Source organism: Apus apus, chromosome 9 (genome assembly GCF_020740795.1).
Source record: "Apus apus isolate bApuApu2 chromosome 9, bApuApu2.pri.cur, whole genome shotgun sequence".
NCBI classification, from domain to species: Eukaryota; Metazoa; Chordata; class Aves; order Apodiformes; family Apodidae; genus Apus; species Apus apus.
Genome location: NC_067290.1, coordinates 9,632,223 through 9,650,741, shown reverse-complemented (window position 1 = coordinate 9,650,741; position 18,519 = coordinate 9,632,223). Strand labels below are relative to the sequence as shown.

The following is an 18,519-nucleotide window of genomic DNA, read 5'->3' as shown; positions in this document are numbered from 1 at the left end:
TATCTTCACAACTTGCTTGTCTCAGGCTCCAAGGGCTGCTGACCAGTCACAGTTCACTCACAGCCACCATCAGATGTCAATTCAGAGGGATAAACTTCCTTCACAGCATCTCATTTGCCTTTTTTTTTCCCACCAAGATTCCCACATCACGCTCCTCAAAGTGACACTGGTGTTCACAATAGCACTCTCAGCCCTCTTTTTACCTTTTTATCAGTACAAGCCACTTGCTGCCAGCCTGGCTCTTTCTCCTATTTAACACACACAGCCAAGGTTTTGCAAAAATAAAGTGTCCAGAGGGCAACAGTCTCTGCCTTCACACAACCACACCATAAAGATGCTCGACAGAAACTTCCTCCCACTGAACTCTCCTGTCTCAATTCCTCTTTGAAAAGAAAAAACTGGACTAGGATTTCACATCATTCTTAAATCATCAAGTTAAGCAAATATAAACCTTTGCCAGTGCCCTCTTAGTTCTGAGAGAATCGCAGATTTTTATTTTCCTTACAACTAACCCCTAAAGGCTTACTCTAACCCCAAAATAAATCTGGTCTAATGCAAAACAGAAACATCCACACACTTCTACACCAGTTCAAAAACATCAGATAAAATCCTAACTCCAGTTTGAATTGTGTAACTTTTTCATAACCCAGATGCAATCCCAGCATAGGTACAGAGCCCCAGATGCCCCATGCTGGTTAGAAGCAAGTTTCCTGCCCTATGTAGCATCTCAGACTTAACAAAAAGGCAGACAGTAAACATCTTAAAGCCAAATTTCTCAGATACTACAGTAATACATTCCGAAAAAAATAATAATCAGCAGATAAATCAGCAAGAATGAGAAAAGAGACTCAAGGATACACTGCAAACAGCTAGAGTCAAAGATCCCTGTGAACAACAGTAGCAAGGCTTTGATTCTCTTTTTGTGCTCCACAAGTCTCAGCTTTAAAGAGGCAAAAGTAAAACCGTGAATAGTGCAGAAGTGCAAGGGTGCTTTAATTTCTGTAGACCATTTATCAACACAGATGGGAAAAAACAGAAAACTTAGGCATGACTTTCTACTAAAATGTACAAATTCAAGACCATTTGCTAGTTTAAAAGTTGGTTGTTTGGTTTTTTTACCTTTGAAAAATATAACGTTTATCCAGTTATTTTTATGTGAAACAGCAAAAGTGTCACCCAATCTTTGAAAATAAATTATCTTCTTTCATTAAAAAAATAAACCTTAACATCCAGGAGGGTGTTGTGCACAAGGAGCACAAAAGCGAAGTCCTGTGATGCTGAAACTTAATGAATTTAAAATTCTTACTATTCCATCAGTGCTCTGAAATTAATCAGAATATGAACAAAGAGCCAAACCATAAATGCCTGATTTCTCCTGTGTAAACGTGTAGTTAAACTGCAGGGAATTTATTTAAATTCTAGCAGCAAGTGGGGGGCTTGGGAGAGCCCTCATCAGATTAGCTGCAATGTTCTACAGATCGGTACTATTGAATTCCACTGTGTCCCAGTTCAGAGTGTGTTTCTACCCATGCTGAACCCAGGAAGGCAGATGTGTGCCCCTGCCTCCCTCCCTCCCAGCCTTTCAGGAAGCTATGAAGCTCATTTTCCCCAAGCAGAATTCTCTGGAGGAAAAGATCTCTTCTTGTGGAGGTAACATGTATTTTTTAATTATTATTATTTTTATGCCTCCCCAGGGAAGGTGAGGAGGGGGGAGCTTCCTTGCTCAACAGAGAAAGAAATTTTCCTGTATCAGTGCCAAGAATAGACACCCTAAATTCAGCGATCCTAATCTCCAGCCATCCATCAGCAGCAGGGTGGGACCAGCTGATTCAGATTTTCTATTAGCTAGTGACTTTGTGTACTAAAATAAGCCACTGTACCACCCAATTGTTCCTGCTGCCCTCTGCGAAAATACACTTCATAGTAGTTACCTCAGCTAATACTGGATGTACTTCCCCAGCCTTTATAACTGGCACGATACTCTTCCCACCAACTCTCCCAAGTCCCTGCGTACCTGTGACTTCACATAATGAGCTTTTCTTATGACATTTGCTGCCCACAAATCAGGGAAAATGCCAGTTCTGAATATCTACAGGAGGCAGAACCTAAGAACAAACCCAACCCACAGACTATTGGATGGCAACTGTTCATTTACAGGACCAGTCAGTATTCATACTGTGATCAAGGGCCATATTTAGGGCACAGTGTGTGACATGTGAAAACAGGATAAAATAATAAACCCACCCAGCTACATTTTAAAAGGCATGGGAAGATATCACAACAGTTCACTAATATGCCAGCCTAATAAATGACTGTTGGTCAAATGTTCAATAACCTACATTTCGTTATTATTTTCTGGATCAGAAAACACAAGTAATTTGATTCATGTTACTCCATTGTTTACATAGTAAAATCAATAGCAGAACAAGTAAACTGACAAAGGATTTGAAAATAACACTAAATAAAAACAATTAAAAATGCACAACCCAGGCTGAGGGCAAACTGTTAACCCAGTCAGATAACTCACACTAACAGTCAGTACTCTGCAAGTTTTTAACTCCTATAGACTGGTACCAGGCACTGGGAGCAAAACCAAAAAGAATCTGAGACCAGTTCATTTCAGTTAAACAAAACAAAGCAGTCTGTGTCTCCATGGATCCCACAAACTTCTGTTCTCATTTATATTCCTACAGTCACAGAGAAACAAAAGGAGTTGGTAAGCCAGGTCTCACTGGATATTGGTAGCAGAGGCCATGCAGAAGAAATAAATTTTTAGCAAAGATAAAGACAAATGTTTCCAGAGTTCAGATAGCTCTAGAGCATCCCAAGAACTGGTACCCAGACATGCACATTTGATCTAACCTCCTCTGCAGCTTAGAGGACAGAACATTCTGGATATGTTCAACATTGCCATCAGCCACAGAGAAAGGTAGAGGGGTGCTTCAAACAAAGGAAACAATACAGCAATATTGTGAAGAGTCACTGCTGGGTTTGAGTGTCCCATATAACACATCTTGATACACACCTAAACCATTCATCATGCAAAATTCCACTGCAGGATGCATAAACAAAAGGTTCTCCACTGATTACTGGAAAGTAACCACCACCAAGATCAAACTTCTGATAGCAATATAATAATACCAGACCACTACAGAAAGTGACTATCTCACTGAAGGGACAGTAAAAATGCCCAATTAAGTTTTATTCTAGTTGCTGGCTTCTCCAGTAAGCACCTTTATTTTCCACCAGCGAGGTGAGTTGAGTAGATACACTACAGCAGATTAACACCTGTGCAACACAGAAACAACACACATTAGTATTAGATTAAGTTTCCAAGTTCTCCATGTCACCAGCTTGATCCCAGCTGTGGGATGGTATAGCTCTGGAAGGCATCTTGTAGGAAGTTTTTTGCCTAGTAAAAAAAGTTTTAGTAATTCAGGTTCTTATTTAATAAAATGTGAGAAAGCATAAAAATTAACAGGATTGTGTAATTTAATGCTACTCTTCCTGTTTGGTTTATACATTTTCAATGTACTGCAGAGTAACTAAAATACATCAACAAAAAGCTGGAAGTTTTGTTAATTTGGAAGAGAATAGAGAGACACTTAGGAACAAACCCAAACAAAGCAAGACTGCAGGAGAAACAGTGTGTCCAGGCATCAGAACGATCAATGAAAAACCAGCATCAAATTACTCAAAACACTGCATTGAACTGGATAACCCAGTCACTTTTAAGCAGTCATTTCAGATTGTTTGCAAGCAGACAAGTTGTAATACACTAGGTACACAAATATAAGAAAGGTGTAGAAAGACTCTGCAACATAACAGTGAAAATTCTCTAGCTCATCAATTTATGTAGTGACACAAAACAAGTATTTCCCCTTTCAATGTACAGCATTAAAAAGACAGCTTACCCTTTCCACTTGTCCTTCTTTATGCTTCAGTTTGTACACTTTCAGCTTCGGCAGGAAAGTTTCCATGTAGTTCTTGTCTTCCATGCCTTGGAGCAGTACCCCATGGAATGCCAACCTGCAGGTATTTGCATGAATATCTGTATCCAGCTTGGAGCCGATGACAAGGCACAGCCTAGGACAAGTGACTGGTTTTTCAAACTCCAGCAAAGCCCACTGTTGTTTTGGGAGCTGGACTTCTCCTGCCTGATCATTTTCTTTGTTGTCCTCTGAAGAATTCGAGTCCTTGGACAGATATTCCTCTTGATAGAGATAATCTTTCTCAAAATCAAAAACATTTTCTTGTATTTCTTCATTGAAGTCAGCAGGGGCTGGACTGAAAAACATGACTCTTCCCATAACTGTTTCATGACCAACTGTGATATGGAACTTGGCTTTGGTCTGAAGAGCTCCTCGAAAATACTGGATTTTCTTCAGGGAAATGATTGCAGCATGGATGGTATGAAGTGACTCTGGGGTGCAAATTAGGCCTCGTTCTAGGAGTTTTGGATCAAACTGGGTTACACAGATACCTACTCTGTCACCCTGCATGGCATAGGTCACAGGAGTATGAAACATCTGCATGGACTTGACTTTCTTTGTCACCTATTGATGAAAAGGAAAGAAAAAAGCAATTAATTGCATGAGTGCAACACACATACAAACCAAGTAACACGCAGTTTAGCTCTACAACACCCATTCATACATCTATGTGACTGTTTTCCCACCTCTTCTATGAAAATAATTTCATACACTTCTTGGACTTGGTTGAATTCAACTGCAAAACATTCAGAACAAAAACCGTTTATAATGTATTTGTACAACATCAAGCACAGTGGTAAACTATCACTGCAAAATAATTAGTAATACAAACTAGATGATGACATGCTACATATTAAAGAAGTGCTCAAACCTTGCTTGCAAAAATTCCAAGTCATAAACATATGTGCTTAGCAGCACTGTCACTAAAATGTGGGGTCCACCTGTTAGGATTATCATAGGAAAACTACAACACTGGCTAACACTTCAAATTTTTCCAGCTCCTCCCAGATGCTATAAAAGTTTGACCTTAACAAGCTTGCTATTGTATTACTTATTTCCAGGAGTTCCCAAGGAGAAGAGAAGAATGAAATAAGCTTTTAAAGACCAGTATAGGATCAGCTTGACCAGACTAAGCCAGTTTAGTTTAACAAGGCTTAAATTCTGGCTTTTCTTTCAGTTCTGTAAACTGTTCAAACAGCTCTTTTTTTCCCCCTCTAGCTTGCATATAACCAAATGTTTTTTCCAATAATATGTTTGTGTTATCACCTGTTAAATTCATATTCATTCTGGATGCTTGGATAAGTAAACCATTTTGCCTGAAGTCCCTTCATTAGCTATCAGGCTTTTAATACTGAATTGATATTTTTGGTAATAAAAAATATTAATCTCCTAAATAAATATTAAGCACTTGGGCAAGAGTCCTTAGTACAGAAAAGTTATACACAACGTATTTTTGAAGGGCTGAAACCTCAAAATTCAGATCCAAGAACTGAACTCTCTATAGGAATGCTGTTCTAGAGATAATTTCTTAAGTATGTCTTTATCAATTTACTCACAGGATTACACTGGAAACATCAGGGTTTTTTCCCCACATCTTAGATACAATGCATAAATGGAAACAAAAATGTTTCCCACCTTTTCCTTTTCCACAAACGTGCTATCATACATGAGGGATGGAGTAATTGACTTCAAAGAACCTTTTTATGCCTGTTCCCAACATCAAACTAAGCAATACTGGGAGAAGAGTGTAGGGGGAAAAAAAGGAAGAGTCAGAGGGGAACAAATTGTAGAAACTTAGATCAAAATAGAGGAGCAGATGAGAAGTCTATTGGCTGAACTAAAACCTTCAGTAACTGGAATATAAAGAGCTCTCCAAATAAGTCAGCAAAACATGGTCACAGGCAATATAAAGAAACTTGGTTTTAAAAAGCAAAAAAAAAGTCTAGCAGCTGCATGGCTTCTGGAGAACAACAAAAAACCTGCATTCCTTCTTGAAACTGTAATTGCACAAATAACAGTGGCCATGAGCTTCATTACTATAAATATTGCTTGGGTTCCCTGGATCTCTGGCTGCTAACCAAATCCAGAAGAAATGCCCTTTTTCAGATTACAAATTATTATTGCAACATTTTTCAAATCAAAAGCCACATCAGTGCATGTGGATTCTTGAAGAATCCACAGAATATGATGAGAAAGGAGATCAAGAGGTGCATTCATGGAAGAGCAAAGCCCCCCACTAAGAAGTCTGGACCCTTCTTTTATTCACCATAACCTAACCCCCCCCCCCTTCTCCAGTTTCAAGCATTGTGACAGCAACATTGGTGATACAAGTGATGTTTAAAGACTTAAAAAACAGGAAAGTTTTCTAAACATACATGTTTCACAAACAAGCCCTACAAGATTGAAATTGCCAGATGAAAAGTACCAGCCCAAACCATGGGGGTTTGAAAAGCTTCTGAGATTTCATAGATAATAACACTGACAGTAAACCTTCTAAGTTCTACAATCACTGACAGGGCAAATAAACTGACAAGAACTAAGGAATCTTCCATCTCTGTTGCACCCCAGCACAAAACTGAAACTGGAAGATGCACAGATGATCAGTGATGCAGTTTTTCACCTTAAGTGGAGCCACAATACAAGTATTTTTCTCTTTATATAAATATTCCAGTTTATAAGATTTCTTTCTGGAAACTACCCACCCAAACAGTTAAATTATTACAGAAAATATTTGGTAGTCTCTAAAACAGTTTACTTACATTCATCTGAAACATCTTTCACACCACTCAAAATTAAAGAATAAAGTGTTTAAAAAACCCTATTATTGTGTGCATATGCGCAGAATATATCTTCACTTCTAATTAGGGATGTTGAAAACCTTCCTCAAATGTGTTAATCCTACTGTCTTCCCTTAAATTAACTCAAATTATTAGGCATCTGACATGCAGCGCATAAATAACAGAGTTAAAGTACTTTCAAAATATTTTCATAAGAATGAAATTTCTCCATGAGATTTGCAGTTACCAACCATGGCATACAGAGCTGGCTTGTACCAGAATACTAGCTGTGTTCTTCCACATTTCTCACTTTTAAACTACATTAAAGAGAGTATACAGTTGTGAAGTCACTTTCCACAACAAAAGTTTGCTGTGATTCCTATGTGTAAGAGAAACTTTGTAGTGGAGTATCAACACAGGAATATTTTCCAGTGTTGCATGAGGCTTTGACAAGATGTCTCCTGCTCATCTATTTGTTGATAGGCCTTTTAGTCTCCAATGCAAGCTCAAGAAGAAAAGTCTTGCATCCTGACTTTCAGAAAACAGTATCCTAATTAAAATAAATAAATTAACCAACTGAAAACATGTGGAACCATGTAAAAACTTTTCCCCCCCAAGCCAAAGCAGTTGATTGAGCTGCCCCAGCTCTCTCACAGGAGGCAAACTCCCCACCCTGGCCATGCTCAGCCAGAGCTTTAAGAATCACCTGTCCTCTTTATAGCTGGGTCTGGCTTTCAGACAGGTCTGCCTGTCCTCAGCCACGTCAAAGAAAAGCTATTGCATTACTATACCCACTGAAAAGCAGCACTTCATGCTGACCTGTCCACTACCTTGCAAATTATTTAATCAACCCATCTATATTAGTTCTAAACAAACAGTTTCCCCTCTTATATTCATCATATCTGTTCTTCTACCTGAAGTTCTCATACACATATCAGAGAACAGAAAAGTAAATGGGAAGACATGCGAGTCCATTCATTTTTCCCCCATGTTCTCAGTACCAGAATCAACTATGAAAGTTTATGGCACAGTAACTTAAAACTGATGATCAACTGTTCCAAGCATATAATGGATGCAGGAATTACAATCTGACCAGAGATGCCCGTAGGTGACTGGGGGAGGCGGCTTAGATCACATGAGAACCGAGTTGGAATTGCATCTCCTTCAAAAGGTCAGACATGGAACCAGCAAAGAAGTGAATCAGTGAGCTGATCTGCACCCACTGGATCAAATAACAAGACTAGAGTAGCTTTAAATCACCAACTTCCTGTTTTCTGAGCAGACCATGAACATCAGTACAGTATTTCATTCCATTTCACTCTGACCCCGACTGACAGAGACATTCATCCATGGTTTTAAATACTCCAAATGTAAGGGTTTGTTGTTGGGTTTAATATTTATTTTTTCAAAAACACTCAAGTACATAACTAAAATTCATCTTTGTTTTGTTTGCCCTTTAAAATACAAACCTAGAAGCACTGAAAAGGATGCAACCAGTCCTCAGAACGAGGTCAGTTTCTCTTATGCATATCTAGTTTCCCTATGTAAGAGATCCCCCACAAGTTATAGCACAGTTCTAAACTTTCACATATTTTCTTTAGCTTTACAGCAAAAAAAAAAAAAAATTCAAGTAGGGAGTTGGGGCTGGATCACTCAAGTCCACCCACCTACCCACAGAATGATGTTAAATACTTCAGAGCACTTGGTCCTGAGCAATAGGAATTCGTACCCAAGACCAGTTTTGACCAATACCTTAGTCATTTCTTTGCATTTATTTTGAGCACCCAATCTTCAACCTCAAAATGCTTTCTTTAAAACAACTTCTAACTCATCTTGTCTATTAAAACAGTGCAAAGCCCATTTTAACAGCCCACTATAAATATATTTTCCTCTTCTTTCATTGCATGTAAATAATATAGGTAAACATAAAAAGCTTGGATACCATTCTAAAACTTGCTACAAACTTTGATACAAAATTCACCCACATTTTGTTTTCTAATAATGGCACAAGGAATTGATTATATCTTATTGTATAAATCAAGAGCCATGTGTTGAAGTCTTGCATCACTTGCAAAGGGATTTGCCTCACTTGTTAAATGTTATTTGTATAATCACATTAATGCTCCTGAAGCTTTATGGAAAGGTCTAAAAAAGGTGAGAGAAGTTTGTGTTCAAATACAGATAGAAAAGTGCAAAGCAGAGGTCCAAAGCACCCAAACAATTCAGCCCTTGAGATAAACAAACGTGTTCAATATGAGTACTTATTATTTGAAGACCAAATGAAAAGCTCACTAAGATTTTCAAAGCAGTTTAGTACAGACTAATAGAAAACAGGATACAGAAGAAGTCCACTAATGACTTTTCCCCCCAGTATGTCAGGGCTTCTTTTCCTTTATTTATCCAACTTCCATTAAGTTATCAACCATATGCCATTGCTCATAACTTCTTTAGATAAGAACCTAGCCATCCTGCTTGCTGCCTCCCAATGCTGCCAGTGCATCTTTCTGATATGAAAGATACAACAACCATACTTCCTTGTAATACTGATGAGAAACTGCAGTGTTAAAACAATTAGTCTCAATAATCTGTTAGAGAAAATGCTGATTATAAATGCAGTATTTCTAAGAGGATTCTTACATATGTTACAAAAAGTGACTGTACTTCAAATTCAGAGGACTCCAGCAAGTTTAAAATGAAGATCACACCTTGCAGCAGAGCTGCTAAGAGCTGCATCTTCAAAATTACATCCAAGAAGGAAGAGGAACTGGTAAATGACAAAAACACCATTTCAGCCCTGAGGTTTAAAAATCCATCAAGAGTAAGCTTGCCTGAATCAGCACCCAAACAAGAAAACTCAACCCTTGAGATGCATAAACTGACCATACATTGCAGCAGAATGCCAAATACGAGAAGCAACATCTTAATATCATCCCATACGAGTGCCTCCTTACAGCTGAAGAGGGACAGCAAACTAAGACCCAGCTGTATGACCAAAAGGCATTGCATGTCTGCTGCTTTTGAAAGCAAGGATTGCCTTCCTCCCTATTGCCCTACTACAAATCCAAATAATGAGTAAGGCATCTCATCTTCCTGCTTTCAGGATCACCTCTTGGTGATCTGAGGGTATCAAGCTACACTGTCAAAAAAAAAAATGTAGCCCACTTGTCTGAAAGGCTACCACAGTTTTTAGTTTTCCAGCCAAGCCCTTGTCTAAGCCAGTGTGTTAAAACTAAGCAAAGCTCTAATTCAGACATAAAACTGCTCGTACATGTAAGCAGATACTTTCAAAAATTCTCTTCTAAACATGAAGCATGCTGACCTTTGCTTTATGAGGGATGACCATTCACAAGCAAAGCTGTATCCTATAGATGAGCAAGCAGCAGTGAGTTTAGCAAAGAAGGTAAAACCACTGCTGATTGACAGTGTGAAAAGGATCCCTGGCTGTGAAGGCACAGGACAGCAACAGCCATGAGCAATCAGAAATGAGTCAAGGCCTCTGTCCTACTCCATCCATATGCCTCTATTCAAATGAAATTTTATTTTAAAAATCAAGACATGGAATATTTTTTTAATTCTCAGAGATGCCTTTTCAGTTCATGTCATATCCCAATGAGCACTGAGAAACACTAGTTCCAAATCTTCAAACAATATTTCAGAACAGCATAAAACAGAAGAAACAGGAGCTGTCAACAGTAAACTTTGCTCACTGCTCAGGTTGTGGAAAGCCATCTCTCCTGAGTCAACAAAACAACAGCAGCTAAGACCAACTACAAGGAGTTGAAACCTCAAAGACAGTCAGAAATAACTTCAAGTTTGCAGGTGCCACCAAGATCATGTGGCCTAGTAACATTTTATTTATTAAGATTTTGAATATTTCTACAATCTGTAATTTGTCCATGGTCTCACTTTGCTTCCACATGGGAAAGGAATAAAGCATCTGGAGAAAAAACCCTAATATTTCACAAAGAATAATTCTTTTAATTTCATTTTAAAAGTGAAATTTATAAGGGAATTCACCACATACCACTGCAGTGCTTATGTAATGCCCCATACATGCTTATCAAATTTTGTTTAATATACTCCTCCTCCTGATAAAGTAACACCATAGCCTGAAGAGCCTGCATTGCAATACTGGAATAAAGCATTATAAAAGGAAATACCAAAATCCCTTTAGCTTATTTCCTTTCACAGAATCTAAGAAATGGTTATTCACCCAGTAAATAAAGAAGCTGGTCAGTGATCTTACTCTCATGCTGCTCTGCTTCAAGACTGTAATTTTATTTTAAATTACATGTATGCTGTATTCATGCACACAATTAAAAATCAACAAGTGTCAAGATTAAGATTTTGCACATAAATTTAAGTGACCTTCTGGGCCTGTGCATTCTCCTACAGTCATTAAGTATATAATCTTTTTTTTTTTCACAGAACAAAATCCATCCCATGCACAGGCTGGACAAAGCTCACGGAATAAGAAAACTATCCTCTATTTCCTCCTCATGACCGAGCTGCCCTGAATTCATTATTTACTGTAAACCATCGAATTCAGACTGTACTGCATGTATGCTATCTCACTGGAGCATTTATTTGGTAAACTTCAGTAATCTTGTCACCCTTGTTACATAACATGGCATTACACCTCATTGCAGACAGGAAACTTAACTGCATCATTTGTCAAAACCCAAATTCTCAAGAAAAACCCAGTGTCTGGTTTTTGAAAACAAAAGGCTGATTTTATTTTTTTTGTCCATAGTATTTACCATTTCATAGCAATTTTCCTCATTCACAGCAAAGGTCCCAACAGCCTCAACCACTTCAGCAAATTTTCAATTTGCACCAGAACTCCCAAAATCTAACCCATACAACCCCAGCTTCCACATGAGAATGCTGAGAGAGATGTACCCAAGCCTTACTGAAGTCATGACTCTTTCTGTCTCTACATTTTGCTACAGAAGGCAACCAGGCTGGTCAAGCATGGTTTGACCTTTGCAGTATTTCCCAGTAATTGCATGTTCTTACTATGCTCTTCAGCTTCCACCCCTCTCCTCCTCTACCTGGGATTCACAAGGGGAACACTAAGACCCTTTATTATCCCTTTGCATTGTCTCTTCTAGATTTGGGTCAACCTACTCAAGCACCTACTCTAGCAGAGAGAAGAGGCAGGACCACAACCCCTTTCAGTCCTCTGGCCAAAAGAGCCTAAACAGCTGTACATGCTGAACGCTTGGAGCTGCAGGTAGGGAAGAGATTCCCACACTCCAAAGATGGGTGAAGTGAAGCAGAAGCCCAATACCTACTATATATCCTTTCATCTCCAAATGACTAAAATCTCTTATGGCTTTTTTGCAACCAAAAAAGGAACCTTAAGATGTCAAGTATCCTTAGATCAAGTGGTACTGCTTCTGCCATGGACCAAATGACAAAGTACAAATATTAAAAGCATCACATGATGCCAATGAGTTTAGCCAGCAACTATCTATGCAGAGAACACCAGACGCATAGTAAAATTATGACACAGAATAAGCTTAAATTATTAAAATTTCTGCAACAATATTTAAATAAAACATTTTTCATAGGAAAAAAAAACAGAAAGAAGGGAAAGCCAATGCAAAATGATAGGTTAAAGAAAGGCTGTCTGGAACTTTCTTCTTCAATAGAATGAACTGAATTATTTTTTCCAAATAGATTTAGGTTTAGAACAACAATAATACTTTTATCTGAAGACTTCAAAGTCACATGCAAGAGAACACATAGCAGTAAACACAGGGTTGAAGGTTTTATAGAAGAACTTCTACTGGGATTTTTTCCTTCTTCTTTAAAAAAATTTGTTTACTACCAGTCTTTGAAAAGCATAAAAGGAAAGAAACTATAGGGTGAAGAAGTAAAACTTTTCCGTGTAAGGAACATTTGGAGCTTTGTGAGAAGGCTGGTTTTGGTAGAATGTGTGACATGTAGCCCAACGTAAGTAATATTTATATCTCAAATAAAAATCAGCCCATGAATATACATAATCCAAAAGGTAATTCTCCCAATCTCTGAAATGTAATGGAGCCACTCTAGATCACTGAGGCATGAATATTTACCGTATTCAGGCTTTACTGCTCTCGATCTGGGTTCAATTTTGCAAATTAAAATGAAGGCTCTGTGGATAGAGAGATTAAAGAAGAGCATCCCAAAGCCTGCTTGTTTCCTTGGTGTGGTAGCAGTGATCTGGTTACCCTTCTGTTAGATTATTTCTTTTTACTTAATGGAGTAGGTCAAAAGCAATTGAGAGTGGAAAGAGGTCATTATTGGGTCACAACCTTGGAGTTAAAAGGCTCACTAAGGAAAACAAACACACAGTGAACATAAAGCTGCATTTTAAAATAAAACCTGTAATGAAAAATAATATTTTCAGCTCTTTTCACTTCTATTTTGACAGGTCAAAGGGAAAAATAAGAACAAAGTTCTTTTGCTCATTTCTTTCTCGTGAAAAAAAAATCTCCTGTCCCTTCTCTAAAATTAGCTCATTAATAGAAGCTGTGATTTATACAAAATGAAACAAAGGTGATGAATAATTACTGAGAGATCTGGTAGGCTTCATTAGCTGTGGCAAGTGTTAACATTAATCGTGATGATTTGTACATTTTTTATGAAATACTTGGAATATAAACAGCAGCACCTCGTGCAGTGCAGCAAATAAGCACAAGCATTTGCATCAGTACAAATCAAATTATATGGTACCACTCCTAGTGAATTCCTTGTACGGATTACAACCAAAAGCTACCTCTGAGAAGAGAAAAATAATTACTATCAAACAGTATTTTTCACAACACTTTTAGTTTCTGAAATAAAAAACCAATTTGCATACAAAACCTTTATAGCTTTCCCTTGAGGTAGGATTTTTTTTTAGTGGCAAATTTTAAGGAGTTCAACTGGTAAGCAATTTCTAATACAAGTCAGTAACAGTGATTAAGATCAGACAAGTAAATTTATATCCTCTGCTCTGTATATTTTCAAAATCTAAGCTGTTAAGTCTAGACCAACAAACAAATAGATTTATCCCTACCACCTTGGCAAACAGTACTATGCTATTTAAGGAACAAAGCAGTAGGGAGCTAGGTTTGAGAGAGCAAAAATAAATTCTACTGCACTGATACACTGTAGAAAACAGTGTCAGGTTTACAGTAATGATTCTGATTAATCCATTCACATGCGGCTGAGGGAGAAAAGTGGGTGAAGAGCAGACAAACAGAGGGGAAAAAACTGGAGAGAGAATGAAGAGACTGCATCTTACGAAACTGGAAAAAGAGGCAAAAGGTAGTGGTAGTCAGCCAGCAAAACCAGCATGTACCATACAGAGGTGCCATGCGATATCTTATTTTATAAGAAATTCACACTTTTTTTGCCTCTGAGCTACATCCTGATACCAAAGGGTTACTATGCTTTGAAACCTTCACCAATGGCCTTACTAAACATTTAATATTTTTCTTTCTGCTTTCTTAAAGGCCCCAGATGTGTTCTTGCAGATCAAAAGAGACCAACTTATAAAGTTAAACGAAATCAAGGGCTTTTGTTCCGAGGCATCGTTGCTGAACTAATTATTCCTGGATGTTGTTTAATGAAATAGCACTGCCATATATTAAAACAGTTAACAGGATGAGTTGCGTGAGTTATAGGAAAGGTCTGATCTGGGATTATAAATTTTAGGTTTTCTTCAAAGGAGATGAAATGAACTACTCGCAACTCCCCAGTCCTTTCTGTCACTGCAAGACTAAAATAAAGGAACTCAAAAATGTATGAAAGCTGAAATATCATTCTACATATTTACTCTTCTCTAAATGATAGAGAGCTAAAGATGAGTGAGTTCAAAAAACTCCCAAGATTCCTTCAGATGAGGAAATGAAGACCTAAGTTATCCTGTCTATTTCCCTAATGCTACAAGACACATGTTAAAATAAATATTGGTAAAGTCTTAGGAAAAGCTTAATTTTAGATGTACATACACAAAACAAGACAGGACTTCCATCTTAGCTCAATGCAAATAGTTACCAGGGCAAGCATTACACATTTTTATTAACAGGGGAAAAGGAGAGGGGGGTAAGCCAAGGGCTATTCCAACATCAAATTATTAGTAGAGTTGGATCTTTTAACTTATTCCACATTTCCCCCAACCACACCAATATTTTTGGTAAAATGCTTATTTAACTATAAATTTACCTACTGAAACAAAAGACTCTCGAGATCCCAAAGGACATCTTAGACTAGGAATGCCACTTTTCAGAACCGATGGCTCTTACACATTCAGACAATAAACACTTCACTTCCCTACTGATAGTCTCTTCTGTGTTTGTATTTTACAGCCTGACATGGCCAACCCAACACTTGACACCTAATTAACAGACCTAGGAGCTGGAGGTCCGTATATTGATCACACTAAATGGGATTAGTGTGAAATAAAAAGTTCAAAGGGTCTTGACCAAACTTCACCACAGCCCAGCTGTGACAGCTGCTATGAATTTGCGTATCCAGCGCCCCACGTTTTTATTAAGAGGGGTCTGGCACACAAGAGTGTGCAGTAGCCTGTGAGATCACAAAGGTTCACCTAACAATGTCAGGCTCTGTAACTGTAGTGACTGACTGAGGGAAAAAATCCTCTTGCTTGTTTGCATAGGTCTTTTTGATTAACGCATGAAAAGGGTCCCTCACCTCTGATACAACAAGCATTTACAATAGACGTAGAGTTGTGACTTCTTTGCCTCTCAAGGATTTGTTACCTTGCTATGGAAGAGCTGTCCAATTTGGAAAAAAACTCTAGTTTTGGTTATAAAGGAAATAATTCCTGATACATGCTGCATGCATACCTAGGCTAGCCTGACAATGACAGCCAGGAGCTGTATGCAAATGACAGAACTCCAAACTATTATCTTCCAAACACACTTTCTATTTGCCTAAACCTCTCAGCTGTCATCAAGTCAATAAATATTTCTACATTTTACACACACACACACACCCTTTTTAGTGGCAGTTCTACTGACATGTTTTTAAAACTTTCAGGATCCAAAAGAAATTACAACTATCACCAACACGTTTCAGTATTTGAGAACCTATGCAAATTCATTTCTTACTTAAAACAAGCCACCTCATCTTCTAGTATCAAGTATCACAGGCACCTGTAACAGAAACATGGGAAACACAAACTCCAGGAATGGAACAAGCCCATGGTGCAAGTACCACTGAGGCACAGTGAATGCTCAACAGAACTCTCTTGGGTAATGTGATGTTTACCAAAATATTCAGAATAAACTAAGAACAAAACAATTCTGCTTTTCTTGGTGCTTTTCATTTGTTCTAGAATTCCCTCTGTCAGTATATTTTAAAAAAAATAATCAAAAAATCAGAGGAAGATCTGCTCAGGGAGTTTATGTATCAGCAATAAGGCAATGGTTATCAGTCAGGAAGATAAGATGGAAAACAGCTGTCAGTTTATAAATCATTTTAAGCCCTTATGGATCTTTTAAAAGGAAGCTAAACGTGGTCCATGAAGGGACCTTAAAAATAGGCTCACTGAGATTGCAACACACACAGGTAACAGGTAAGACAGCACTAGAGACACCATGCAAAAATACCAGACAACAGGTCGACAATGAGAGAGGCTTGTTAAAAGCAAGGAGGACAACCTGAAGCCCATGAAGGAAGAGTGGACTGTTAATGGTGGCATGTAAAGGTATTTGAGATAAAAAAGAACAATTTTTGAATACTTTATACAGTATTGCAGTACACCAAAACCAGCTTTTCTTGTCTGTTATCTGTTTGCTCCTTTTTTTTTTGTCAGTTTCTTGGGGTTTTTTCCTATGTATCTGTATCTTATCTTATGCTAGATTCCTTTCCTTGAAGAATCTTCCACTTCCTACCCTTGGGGTCTGACAGCTGTTCCCTGCCCAGTGACACATGCTGAGAAGACCTTCACTGAATGGCCAATGACACTTCAAAGCCATAAAGTTGACTAACCAATGACATTTCAAAGTTCCACCATTATGCTTCAAAATCAACAATCCAAGACTGGAAAAGATTTTGCATGTCTCTGCTCTGACATCAGGACTGGAAATCTGCAACTGTCACTCCCCTCAGTCTTGAAAGCTGGGCTCTTTCTTTTAAATTTGAAATTACATGTAATCCAAAGTGTGCAGGTCACAAGAAATTGAGAGGACTGGATCCAGTCCAAAGGAAGCTTATCTAGCTTACCCAACAAAGCAGATTTTTTTTTTTTTCCTTATTCTCTATATTATTCAGGACTTTTTTTTTGCCAATGTGGTTTTGAAAACTCCATCAGAATTTTTAAAAATACTTCTTAATGATCCTCATTTGCAGTTGTTCTTCAGTGTAGTCACTAGCTCTCACAGTTCCCATTCCCCCCAGATATTGGGGAATTATGTACTTCCTCAACAGTGCAAAATTGTATCTCAATTCTTTCAACACATAATATACTGGATATATATAGTGTGCACCTTCTCAATTTAAAATTACTAACACCCAAGGTCAAGTCCCACACACTGTGGAGGTAAACATCTCTGAAAGAAGCTACAAGATTATAAACCACCCAGTTAGATTTGCTTGTCACTACAATCTAGGAGACATACCTAATACCAGAAGAGCATTTTACAGGAGACAAAGGCAACAACTTGCGACTGAAACACCTATCACTAACTTTAGGCAGTTATCACTGCTTTTTGTGCAGTGTCTCTGCTAAGGAGACCCCACTCCACTGGCCACCACATCTACCAACTGTTCCTCATGAGCCAAAACATTCTTCTCTCAAAAACCAAAGCAGGATTTGCTCTCATCTGTAAGAGCAATGTTATGCAGAGGATATTGGCCTTTCAGTGGGTGCAAATGCATCCTGAACTCAGGCTGTACATCCAGAAGTCTCTTTAATACAGCAAGAAGCAATGTCTTCCTACGTCACAAGTTCATATTCTCTTTATTCTAAAATGCATTCCTATTATTCTACAGTAAGAATAGCTATAGAAGATACTCATCACAGTGAGACTGCAAGGCTTGGTCACTTGCCACTTTAGCAGACTGGACCAAGATGTAACTCCGCCTGCACTCTCCAGTCCTCTATTTTATGAGGGTTTTGGCAGAATAGCTTGAAAAAAATATATAGTTTTATTGGAAATGCCTGATACTTTTTTTTAGGAAGAAAAATGTCTAACTAGAAAAGCCTACAGTAAGTCAGGAGTGAATCTGAAACTAAGAACTGATCATATCATTCAAAAGAAAAGTGTCAATATTGGAAACTTGCTATTACAGCAAGTGGTGAGTAGAGGAAATTAAGTCAGCAAGCTGGTACAGTTGGTTGAAGTTTTATCACTGTCTTTCAACAGGAGGAGTAGAAGAAAGATAATTTAAACACAGATGAGGCTGAAGATAAACAGAAAAATAAGAAAAGCTTTTCACTTGGACAGTAAGCCAAGTTTCCAAAGTCACTCTAAGGAAATGCTTGCTCCAAACTAAGGAGACTTAGCTCCACAAATCTAAAATAAAAAGGAAAAAATATACATGCAATACTTCAGCATACATTCATATCCCACTTACTCTATATTCTGTGTCACATATGTACATTTTATAATCCTTCAGAAGATTAAAAGGACAAAGAATTTTTAAAATTAAGTTTAATAGTTTGACAAAACAGCTGTCATTACTCACTTAACATTTTCATTTTTCTATCTTTACTGAAAGGCAAAAAAAAATACTGTATCACTGGAATA

The 18,519-nt window shown here is 37.9% G+C and overlaps 1 protein-coding gene across 2 annotated transcripts in view; it reads right to left on the bottom strand.

Moving 5' to 3' along the window:
• The window catches only part of EEFSEC (eukaryotic elongation factor, selenocysteine-tRNA specific), a 120,894-nt gene that overhangs the window by 49,807 nt on the left and 52,568 nt on the right, over positions 1-18,519 (bottom strand). For both annotated transcript variants that reach the window (XM_051627324.1, XM_051627325.1), the window contains exon 5: positions 3,915-4,556. In XM_051627324.1, coding sequence (XP_051483284.1) covers positions 3,915-4,556 — 642 coding nt within the window. The remainder of the gene's footprint in view (positions 1-3,914; positions 4,557-18,519) is intronic.